The sequence below is a fragment of the Magallana gigas genome, chromosome 5 (genome assembly GCF_963853765.1).
Source record: "Magallana gigas chromosome 5, xbMagGiga1.1, whole genome shotgun sequence".
NCBI classification, from domain to species: domain Eukaryota; kingdom Metazoa; phylum Mollusca; class Bivalvia; order Ostreida; family Ostreidae; genus Magallana; species Magallana gigas.
The window spans coordinates 38,744,584-38,756,898 of record NC_088857.1 but is presented as its reverse complement, the minus strand read 5'-3'; the positions used below and the strand labels follow the sequence as shown (position 1 = coordinate 38,756,898).

Below are 12,315 nucleotides of genomic sequence, written 5' to 3'. Positions count from 1 at the left end.
CGTAATATTGGCGTAGGAAAATTTCACATGTTGCGCAATTCAGAATTGCTGCAGATTATATATATATAATGAGTCTGTTTTAGCATTTTAGAAACAATAACAATAATGTTGGATTTTTTTTACTAATGTGAACTAATAATATGATACTTGGGTTTCAGAATATGTTTTTAAAATATGATTTGCCTATCAAATAACATTTTTATAAGCTTTGTAAAGCGCCCATTCTATACATTGATTTTTGTGAAAAAATCACTAAAATCAGTTTTTCTCTCTTATGAAACGGTCAATATATTAGCTTTTCTGTCAATTTATATCTTTATATGAAGTCTTCATAATACATAAAAATAAAAAATATTTTATTATTGGAAGCATAAAAAAATAATCAAAATTTCTTCAAAATTTAAGAAAATTAGAGGAAATGCGGGCTAAGCAATATCAATTTTAGTATAAATATTTATTCCAATTTAGTAGTATTAGCTGATAGACACTCTCATGGTCTATGATTTCATTGAAGATTTGAATCTTCAAATCTTAAACAAATGTCTACAGAACTATAAAGAGCTACACTTATTTTTATCACTCTTTACGTTGAGGAAAAAGGTAGTGACCTTGACCTGACCTTTATCCGAAAACAAAAAGGTCAAATTTAATTAAACTGATAGAATCATTAAGTAATATGATCCGTTTGACTGTGTCAAAATTTCATGCATTTCTTATTATAAGAAGTATGTTTGATAATGAAAAGACTCCTTCCTTAAGATGACGGCCATGTCTGCGATACAACAAAGGGTGCACTAAGCATCTCACAATTAGTGCCTATAATTGCATGTCTGCCATATCAAGAAAACGATCAGATGAAACATTTATGCAGTACATGATCAAATCACAATGAAAAATCATTAGTGACAATTGAAAATGGTTTTAAACGTATTAAAAAGTCGTTAAGAATTTCAAATAAGTAGTGCATTTGTACCGTTTACCAGTTTAAAGATTTTAAATGTTCATTGTGAATGCACTTTTTGTTTTCAATTTTACGGTTGTGGATGCAAACTTCTTTTGAAATATTGTCCTTAGTTTAATTATTTTGACTTTTTTGTTTTTCTGAATATCTGCCGTAATGGTTACAGTGCGCACTATTCGAGTAAACTAACAAAGGTACATGTACTTGTTTCTGCCTTGAAATGTACCCTTATAGTATATAATATGTTCTGACATGTTGTGATAGAAAGATATATTTTACCTTTTTATTTCACTGTTCATCTTATTCAAAACTTAAAAACGAATCTTTTACCTGTATTTGCCATGATCCTATGGAATTAAACATTTCAGACGCGGATTGCACTTACTTTCTTTTATCTAGCGTTACCAGAAAAAGTCATATGATGAAATTATGAAACAAAATTTAAGAGACAGTATTATATACTAAACAATTACAACCCCTGACTTTTCAACTTTATTTTTTGTTACTTTTTCAATCATTCGACTTGCATCTACGTAATGTTTGAATATGACTCGTGGCGAAAGAATAAATTGTAGTATATCAATAATTTATCAGCTTTGGGCGATATTCACCGCATATTTAGCTAAACATGTAATAATAGTAAAAATTTACGTCCATAAGTATGAACTCTTCAATTTTTTTTATGGAGTTTATCTTAGTTTATAGCTTTATATAAAACTGACAGGACTGAAATCTACAAAAACTAGTTTCAACCAGTTCATCGATCGGTGGAAACCTTCGGCAACCTTAAAATTAGTGACTGCACGAAATAATCATGATTATGTCAAATTCAAATTCCCAAATAAGACAACTTCTATTAATTTTCTTTTATCTAACGTACAACTGTACATTAAAAATTGATTTACTTTTACTTACTATTTTACTTAATCAATTCATTACTGTATTGAAAGAAAGATGTCTTTCTTTCAATATAGTAATGAATTGATTAAGTAAAATAGTAAATAAAAATATTCTTTGATAATTTATGCGGTCAATGAAGGTAGCGATCATTGCATAAAAAATTACATAACCAGCTTATGGGGGTTATTTGTTTTTTTCTGCAATGTCATTACCGAGCGCGGGTTGTGTATTTTTATCTGCAACGTCTTTACCTTCATATCCGCATGATTCACCAAATAAAGCATTTTACTGTTTAAAAGGCAGGGTATGAATTTAGTTAACACGTCATAAAATTTTATGAGAAGCTTTTCGGGCTTGACAAGATATGATTACGTTACCAGCCATGTTCATTTTTGTTTATTTCTTAATAAAAAATCTATTATCAAATAATGAGCCTGATAAAGGTTACTTAGTTAGAAATACGGGATAAGATTTGTTGTACTCGTTGATCCTGTTACTTTAAAGACATACATGTTATCGTAACTTCTCATCCATTCAGCTTAAATAATTAATGTTAAAGTTCGCATGATTGCACTTTAAAGTACAATTGGTTTTTGGATTTTTTTAAAACTAAATGATGAAGTTTCGTCAAAATAACAATATGTATTGGGTAAAACGAACAGATCAGACCTGGTTAATTTAAATTTATTGTTAAAATATTAAATGATTATGGCCTATCTTTTAGTTTTTACCAACAAGATGTTATTAATCAGTGGCGTAAGAAAACTGATTTTAGATACATTGTACTCTTAGACCAATGTAAGCAATTGTGGAAAAGAGGTATGAAGTTACATAAGCAATGCAGAGCGAGAATTAGGACTGTTATTACAACAAACAAAAAATGTATAATTCATCAAAATGTACATTATTATTAAAGATAGAACATCATTATCCTTGGAAAAACACCTATTGGATCTGCCTATTAAATGTCAGAATTGTTTGTACTTTTAGAAGTGGTAATGCAAAGTTGCCTTTAGAAAGAGGAAGATGGTTAGATATATACCTCACGAAAATCGTAAATGTACCATACATGGCTGTAATGAGATAAGAGACGAATTTCATTATTTATTTCATTGTACAGATGTAACAATTCAAGATAAGATAGTTGTATTCATACGTTTATAGTTCTACACACAACAAAATGTTTACAAATTTTAACAATTATTTAATATTAGTAATGAAATTGTTGATAAATCTTTGTGAATTCATTAAAACTATTGCTGAGAGGGTAATTTTTCTAAGTTAATGTTCAATAAATTTTTCCCTTTTTACTATTTTCTACCTTCAACCCATGTAATGTATTATGTGTATTATTGTTCATTGGATTTTTCCCAATACTGTAAATTATGCACTTTAAAAGAAAATAAAGAAATTGTCATTAATGCTTTATTTGTATCTAAACTTAACTAAGTTATTAAGGCCCTCTTTTTAAAAAGGAATGACTTACGATCGAGAGTTTGCAAATTTAAAACTACAAAACCTAATTAATTGCAAGACAACCATTAATAAGGAACTAATTTGTAGAACAACGTAATACTGCATGTTTTTAAAATGCTTTTATTTACTTTCTTTTTGTAGCCCTGAAAATGGAAAATACACGGTATGTTTCAATAACTTTCTTCACACATTTATTACAATACCTTTACATAATACAATTACCTGTGACAAGTTATTTTGTTTTAATTAAATAAAAAGGACAATAAAAGTAAAGTTAGTATTAGTCTCTTTGAAACAGATTCAAGAAAAATAAATATATTTATCTATTCTATTCTATTATATAAAAATGCCAAAGATGAATAAGGAAATACATGTACATGTGCAAAAAAAAAAACAAATCTAACAAAGTAAATTTCAATAGAATTACTACAGTATTCTCAATATTGGTTTTTAATCATTGTAATCAAATATTATGATTATTTAATATCGTTGGCTAAACTCAAGCCATGGCATTAGAATTTTATCTAATGAAATAGTAAAACCAGAAATTGTTTTTATTTTTGGCCTTAATAGACATCAATGGAGATGCAGAGAATGACTCAACTAAATATTACCAATTTAGAAAAAGACTTCAAAGCACAGGATTAAAGTATAATTAAATTATTGTTCAAGTAACTTCTCTTTCTAGATTTCAACATTGTAACAACTTTCTATATCCTTCACGTACCATTTCCTTCCCCATTACGATTATTGCCCTTGGATCCCGGGGGTGACGGTGTGGCGGATCTACTCCCTTCTGAAATCGGGGGCAACATGTGTACCATGGCCAGACCTGCCATCTGCTTATCTATGGGGTGACAAAATCATCGCTGTTACACACATCTTTATCATCGTCATTAATTAACATAAGAATGTTGGTACCTCAAGATTATGAACGATATAACATGTATATTCATACAAAAGAAGAGGAAGAAAATACTTTTGCTAGAATATTAAGTCCCTCTATCTTCTTCTGGGAGTATAATAAGTTTAGATATTTCATTAATATAACTAATTATGTATGATACTTTACTGCGTATGTATATGTGTATATATATAAAATAAAAATAACCTTTTGCTTTATGAGTCTAAAAATCAAAGTTCTTAACTAAAAGTATGCAATAATTTAGGGTTAATTAAAGAATTTTTTATGTAGGTCAAATTCAGACAGAGATTGTTTTTAATTTTGATTTAAAGTCAATGTATACGTGAGTGACATTTGTATTATTGGAAATATACAATACATATAACTGATGTCCTTTCTAATATAATTTACAGTCATGTTTTATGTTATATTTGTTGAAGTAAATTATATCAAAAGGGACACTGGGAATAAAATAGACACGGAAATTGGGCTTTTGGAAGAAAAAATTATAAAAAGATTTGGTTTTAAACAACAATTTTACAAGTATCCAATTGATGATTTTCAACTAATAGTGTTACATTAAAAAATAAACAAAAAGTGTTAAAAAGTGTATTAATAAAGTATACAGTCATACCTTTAGTCAATGAAACCATAGATACAAAAATACAATAAAGATTAAAAAAAATTAAATAAATTAAATGTAAGACTGAATAAAATTATTGCTATATCCTTTTGTAACATTAATGATCATTCATTACGGCTTTGTTCCGTTCACACTGAATAAAGTAATACCATAAAAAGACCACCAAGTTCTACAATACTTAAATACATGTACTTGAAATATGAACAATAATAGTTATAATATGCTTATCATGTTATGTTTACCACCTATGTATATGTACGTATTTACACAAAAGACAATATAGTGTTCTCTTGTTAAAAAAACAAATAAAAAAACAAACAGACAAACCCTACCATTGCACCAAATCTCATCTTAAATTGTTCACACTTAATAAAGCTGCAGAGCTAATATAATAATCAACTTAACTTAATTTGTATTTGCAATTACTTTTTACCCTTATTAAATGTATACGTTGAAATTAAAACATATTTTATGTACAGCAATCATCTTTTTGAAATTGGATAATATTCCTTCTCCATGTACTTAATATATTAATAACACTGTTTGTAAATATTTATGTTCACTCATGCATTTTTGTAAACTTTTTACAACTAGTTTTTCTTTAATCTGATTGAGCCAGGGTATCAAAATAATCTGCAACAATTTAAATTATTTCATAGTTACTTTTAAACTGCAACATAGATTTTTCAACAAGATAATTTTGTATTTTTATTTCAATCTCCAATATTTCAGTTTAATTGACGTTCGTTTTATGCTGTTTTATGTTTGTTCACTTTTGTAAATCGTGTAAAATTTGTTTGAATTGTTTTCTGGTTGTCTATGTGTTTTCTTTAATAAAATAAATAATCCTTGTTTACCCACTGTACACATCTTTTTGAAAATTTCAAAAAGAAATTCGCCATGTTGTTCACTGATTTCTCTGAAATCCTCCAGGGTCATTTGAAGAAGTCGCCGGCCATCTAGATCTTGGAAACTCTCCACCATATTGTGTGTGGCTTCAGAGTCCATTTTATATTCCTCCGCCACATATTCCAACCACCGTGTCAACTCTACCGATGTCCAGTTACTGGGATGCAAAGCGGCCCAGCGCGGAAGGGAATCTACCCGTTTGGAAATTCAAATATATTTGCTTTTTAAAATATTGGCTAGACTACCGGGTAAAACTGGTTAGATATTCAATGAAAAATACAAAATATTAGACTCATGAGACAATATTAAAACGTTATTGATTTTAAACATTTCAAAACATAAAAATTGAGTACTGCTAAAATTCACTATCGCGAGATTTTTAACATAAACTACTACGGATATTCAAATAAAATTGACAATCAATGCCCTAAAAGCTAAATTAAAAAGAAACCAAAAAATAAAATGTTTCCCAATGAAACTAAAATGCTAATTGTAAATATACCTTTGTCCAGTTTGACCACAATTTTCAAAATCGCGTATGAGCCGAGATATCATACCCGGTTTTTCCGACGAAAAAACTACCAATACATAACTATCCAATGACAATCGAGAACTAATGCATTTTTATCAGCTTAATTTTTTTTTAGATACTAGGGGGTTCTTTTTTACGTAATAGTTATTCTTTTTCTAACCAGGAACAATCTTAAAGTCTTTCAACAACGACTTACTCATGCGAATGATGGTATGACAACGATCGATACACATGTAGTATCGTTAGGAGAGTGTGCTGTATTTCATGAATGAACGACAACCCGGAAGATTTCTGATTGGTCAATGCTGTGGGAATTTGAAGAGTTCGAACAAAGAGGAAGTATCCTGCACGAACTCGCGCCAATTTTTGGTTGAACTAAATGACCGGGATTAACCAAACAAACATCTGACAAGCCCACTGCGATAACAACAATCGGGATCCGGGGATCAGCCCGAAACTGATTACTTGGGTTTTTCTTTTTTTTTTTTGTTTCTATATCGAAGGTTACAAAGTGTTTCGTAAATTCTTCTGCAGATATCTGTTTTACTGTTATAGGGTAAGTTTAGTTGCTATTATTGAATCACTGACATATGTTCAAATAAAAATCATGTTTCATTTTTCAGAAGTGCATTCATTTAATTTATCTTAGTAGTCTATCTTGTTTAATTTGATCCGCCCCTTCAAACTCAAGGCGATCTCTTCATATATACCTTACGTAAAAAATATTGTGTATGTGTATACAAAATGTATGAGCTACCTATTATATTTCATGTTAACATTTTTATCACATTTAATTTTTCATGAAGAAAAGGCCCGGATCCGGAGTAACATTTCTCACCCGAAACCAATGCACTACCCCCCCCCCCCCCCCCCCCCAAACATACTTTTTGAACTAGGCATTCGGTCATCTACCCCTTATCCGTAGGGGAATAGGCTCTTATATACATTATTTTAAAAAGATTTCTCTTGTATATACCTATCTTAATTATTACTTACTCACAATGGAGTCCGTAGGTAGGTGGGGTGGTGTTATTAATGTAAATCTACTACATTTCAAGATCTGCAACCGACTGACTCTTTGTTACGTTCTCTTTACGGATGCTCTACCCGTGGCATGATTTGTCTAAAAGCCTGTAATAGCCCCACAACAGCACACCAATTAATAAAAAGAAGATGATATTGTTAAGGATGTTTGAGATCTTAATTTTTTTAAATCTACATGAACATTTACACAATTGTTGGGGGTGATCCGCCGGCAGCTATTTCCTGAAGTTTGATATGAGCAATAACAATAATTATATTTGATATGGGTTCCATTAACTTACGGTAAAAAAGTTATCTTCTACATATTTTTGAATTGGGTGCAAATTTACAATTTGCATGTTTTATAATTACCTCATAAAATCTCATAAAAAGGCACGGTTATAAAAAAGTACTCCAGGGGTCCGCCTCAAACACATTTGGCAAAGAAATCTAAATTACTTTTAAAAGTAAAAAAAAAGGAATTAAAACATTACACGGTTTTAACATTAAAAAATCTCTTTCTTGACAGTAAAAAAATTACATGTATATCTGAATTGAAAAATGCAAATGATACCCCGATTATTCTTAAATGAATTAACAACCACCTCCCTACCCCATAACGAATCTTGCTTATGTACAGTATATACTGTATACTATAATTATTTACTATTGAAATACGTAATATTAGATAGCGTCCTGGCATATGGCAATTTCTCTCGCCGTAAATCTACATGTATCCCCGTGGAACCAAAAAGTTATAGAGCTGACGATTTTTAATTAGCCGATTCTTAGAAAAAAATATTCGTTTTTAACATGTAATAATTTAATTTCTTATATGTCATCCGGTAATCTTACAGAAGAACGTTATATTTGTTAATACAATCACGATTACATTCCATTTGCAACAGTTGTTTTTCTTTTATTGGAAGAATTAATATTGTCCCTAATGCCCTCGATTGTGTTTAATATATCCAATCTGCAGTAAAACATATTTTTCTCAGTCGAAAAGTAGAATACACTGTGCGTGTTATCAAAATTTTGCACGGACTCATTGCGTTCTGCTCAGAAAAAAATGAAATATTCATGAAATAGAATCCTCATATGAAAATTCCTAGTGACTTCTATGAACATGAACAGGGTCCTTTCACTATTTATGAAAATAAACTGTCATGTCATTTAATTATCTTTTAATTTATAAAGTCTGACATGCACTATAATTAATGAACAAAAACACCACGCTTTTATTAAAAATTAGAAACAAATATGCCAAATGGTTCTTTCATCTACTGGCATCTTATTCAAATTATGAGCTAATCTAGGTTAAGGGTTAGAACGGCTTTGTCCAAATTTCAATACACGTAGTGTGTACCTATCTTGGAAATGAGAACAAAAATGGCTTGGTCATATCACATTTTACTTTTCGTGATTCACGTTACATGTACGTTGGTCAGAAACTGTGAACAATCGTGTTTTCCAATTCAGAGACTAATGAGAATAGCTGCCAAGTAATTAAAAAATTAATTCTTGAGGAAAAAACATTTGTCGCTCTCTTTTTATACTTACTTTTGGTTGAAAATGTACTCTGTCATCAAGTTTCAAACGTATTTTGTTTATTTTCAATTAAATTGATTTAGGCATTGATCAAAATTGGATAAACACTATGATGGTCAAATTTTTTTTCCAATCGCAGTTTTATAATAGAAGACATTTATAATTTTCAATTACCATAGAATACATAAGTTTTTAATATGAGTAATATCAGATTTGTAATAGTTGATACGTGTTCCTTTGATATACTGTCAGCAGACCTGTCGTTTAAACATTCATTTACAGGAGTGCTTTACAACTAACTTGTATTACTTTATAAGATAAAAATACAGAAGACGCAGATGCAAGAATATATATACACTAGGAATCCGTCCTAACTAAGTGGATTTAATTTTTTGCAAGGAAAATACTGATAAAACAATAAAAATTTAATATACAAGATTAAAAGTTTTCTTCAAAAAATGATTTTTTTCTCCGCAGCGACATTTTTATTTTTAGTTTGAAGAGTGCAAATAAAACCTTGATATTTCTGAGATTAAATATACCGACTTCATTACCCCGAACCAATTTTGCTTATGTACTTTGAATAGAATTTACAATCAAAACTACTACTTTTAGACTGCAGTGACATCTGGGGAACAATTTAAAAAAAAAAAATTAATCACGATTTTTACCAAACTCCTGAAAAAAAAGTCGAATGTAATATCCCATTTTCATAATTGCACCCTGTATTGGCTGTAAGGTTATGTTATGTTATATTTGTCAATGCAAGCTGGATTATCTTCCATTTTGCAACAGTTGTTTTTCTTTTATTGGATAAAATGAAATCGTCAACACAACTTTAATGGTGTTGATATTTACAGGCTGTAGTCAAAATGTTTTTTTTTTCAACCCATAAAAAAGAATAAACTTAAGGTACCTGTTATCTTAATTTTACATTTTGCAAATATCTTACTTCTTGCATTCTGTATAGAACTATTTTAGATATCCATGTACAAGAATAGCATTATATGAAATTATTAATTATCAATTTATACATTCATGCATTTAAAATCAAAAGATTAAGACCTTGCTGTTATATAAATAAGAAACAAATATTATATTGGATCTACCATCTACTAGTATCTCATTCCGTTTATGAGCAACTCTAGGTTAATGGTTAGAATGACTTTGTCCAAATATCAGTACACCTAACGTGTATCTTTATCAAAATCGAGAGGAAGATACTAGCAGTAGTACTTTGATCATATCATACTTCCTGAACTTTCCGTGATTCACGTTACATGTACATTGGTCAGGAACTGTATACAGCCGTGCAATCTTATCAAAGACTAATGATAATTGCTGCCAAATAACTGACTTTCATAAAATAATTTCTAATGTTGGTCCTTTTTAAAATACATGTACATGTTTATTCTGTCATCTATTTTTTAACAAAATTTGTTTCTTTTTAATTAATTAAGACATTAATTAAGATTACATTAAAACTAAGATTGACAGAGTTTTATCTCATTGCAGTTTTCTAAAGAAGGCATACATAATTAGAGCTCATATATGTATAATTCAATATATTATATATGCAGAAAATGTCAGTTAAGTTATTCTCCAGAGATTCACGAAATCGTGTTATCAACTTTGACCTTAGTTGATCTTGTGAACACTATAAATAGATAGAAAACGAAGAATCAAAGATTATACACTATTGCAGTGGACAACTTGAGATTACCATGAAGGTCTTAATTCTCCTCGCCGTTGTCATTGGTAATATATTCACGTTAAATACTTGCATTTTACTTTTTAAAAAACCAGAAAGAGCAGACAAATTTTAATTAAATCTTTGTTAAAATAGACTTTATTTAAGTAATAAATGCATAAGTAGATTTAAACTGGTATAGATTGAGTTTGGACAGAATAAGCTTAATATATAAACCGCGAAGCAAAATTCTAACATAGCGTCAGAAGGATTTATACGTTTTACTTTAACGTAAGAAAGCGTGTTACAACACAAATTAAATTTTAACGACGAAAACTAGTAAGAATGAAATGAATGTGGCGTCTTCGTTCCAGGTTACGTAGCAGCCGAGTCTTGCCGTGCTGACGGAGACTGTCGTCACACACAGTGTGACAATAACAGCCAGCTGCACTGCGTCCATGGACTCTGCACATGCACTGAGGCAACAGACTTCTGTAAGTCTAAAACTAAGTAGTATATAATATTCCATCTTGGCTAGCCAAAGGTTTTTGGTCCACTCCGCTCCCCATAAACTCAAGTGGAGTGGACCGAAAACCCTTGACTAGCAAAGAAGATGATATTCAGAATTGATAAAGGTAAAATGTGAAAAAAAAATAAGCAATCTTATTATTCACCTTTGCAATCTAATTAAAATTAGATATTGACCGGTTTCAACTAGGTTGCTACAAAAAGATCTTTTGTAACAATCTTTTTTTTTTTCAAGATTTCAAAAATGACCTATCATCAATCATTATTTTGTTACAGCATGCACATCCCTTGCTAACTGTTTGGACCTTACAAGCTGGGATTGCCCTAGAGACAGACGTCACTGCATCGACGGCAGATGCAGGTGTACAAGAATTTAATCTTGATCCTTAATAAATAAATACTCATTTTTAGAAATTTTAAAAACTTTTTTTTACTTTTTAATAGTGATAATTAAGAAAAATAGTTGACACAGTTCCTTTGAACATTTTGTAAAGAACTTCTTGTAAATTGGCTCTGCTGTCACAGATCCTTTACAATCAATTTGATCTGGAAACAACGTAAAACCCAAGGTGATAAGGTGCCAGACAGTTTGATGACCTGTCACGTGTTATAATGCCTCTCTTAACATCAAATCAACATCCAGTAGACCCTTATTTATTGTTAGTTTCTGTAAAGAATATAGCAGGTGTCAAAGACCGCGTAAGTAAAACGCATTTCTTATGTGTGTCAATCTTGGCGTAGAAGAGATTTGATCGCCTATTATCAACGACTTTTATTTTATCATTGGAAAATGGGACAAACCTTAGCACTGATAGGGTCGGTAGGCTCCACATTAGTCAGAATGATTTTATTATCTATCATAATGCTTATGCATCGGAGCCATTTAGGGAAATATCATTCTTACATTCATCATGTTCATTAAGATAGTCGTTGTCCCATTCGCACAAGTTCGAACGATATATTCTCTTTGGAATTATATTATGCTCTAGACTTGCTGTCGCATACTAGTATTATTTTCTTTAAAGTAAATGGATCCTGGATTTTCAAAAGTAGAATTGAAGATATACGAGTTTATTTGCGTTATTTATGTCCATTGTTAACCCTTAGTTGTAAGTGTTATATTTTTTATTTACAAAAACATCTACTAAGATGAAAAAAACCCCCACAAAAACAAATAATCAGTGGAATCTTGTGTAAG

At 30.2% G+C, this 12,315-nt stretch overlaps 1 protein-coding gene and 1 non-coding gene across 3 annotated transcripts; one reads left to right on the top strand and one right to left on the bottom strand.

Annotated features, from left to right (window-relative positions):
• Positions 1-3,441: 3,441 nt before the first annotated feature.
• Positions 3,442-6,620, bottom strand: LOC105330356 (ETS-related transcription factor Elf-5). Of its 2 annotated transcripts, none has more exons than XM_011431991.4 (4): positions 6,522-6,620; positions 5,742-5,984; positions 4,065-4,184; positions 3,442-3,480 (listed from the first exon to the last, which is right to left on the bottom strand). In XM_011431991.4, exons 1-4 carry the CDS (start codon positions 6,556-6,558, stop codon positions 3,458-3,460), a joined length of 423 nt encoding a protein of 140 aa, XP_011430293.3. In that variant the 5' UTR covers positions 6,559-6,620; the 3' UTR covers positions 3,442-3,457. The 2 variants fall into 2 exon arrangements, with proteins under 2 accessions (XP_011430293.3, XP_019923686.1); XM_020068127.3 differs by lacking the exon at positions 6,522-6,620 and adding an exon at positions 6,296-6,474.
• Positions 6,621-6,734: 114 nt separating this feature from the next.
• LOC105330357 (uncharacterized) lies at positions 6,735-11,414 on the top strand. Its single transcript, XR_010714141.1, has 3 exons — positions 6,735-6,881; positions 10,964-11,083; positions 11,394-11,414. It is a non-coding gene; the product is annotated as an uncharacterized protein (transcript).
• Positions 11,415-12,315: the final 901 nt, after the last annotated feature.

Bases quoted from the DNA above. Each gene is read 5' to 3' on its own strand.
- LOC105330356 (XM_011431991.4), bottom strand. From the start codon at position 6,558: ATGTGTATCGATCGTTGTCATACCATCATTCGCATGA. The intron at 5,985-6,521 runs GTAAGTCGTTGT...CCAAACGGGTAG, and splicing joins TCATACCATCATTCGCATGA to ATTCCCTTCCGCGCTGGGCC. The intron at 3,481-4,064 runs GTACGTGAAGGA...TTCCATTTTCAG, and splicing joins TCGTAATGGGGAAGGAAATG to GGCTACAAAAAGAAAGTAAA.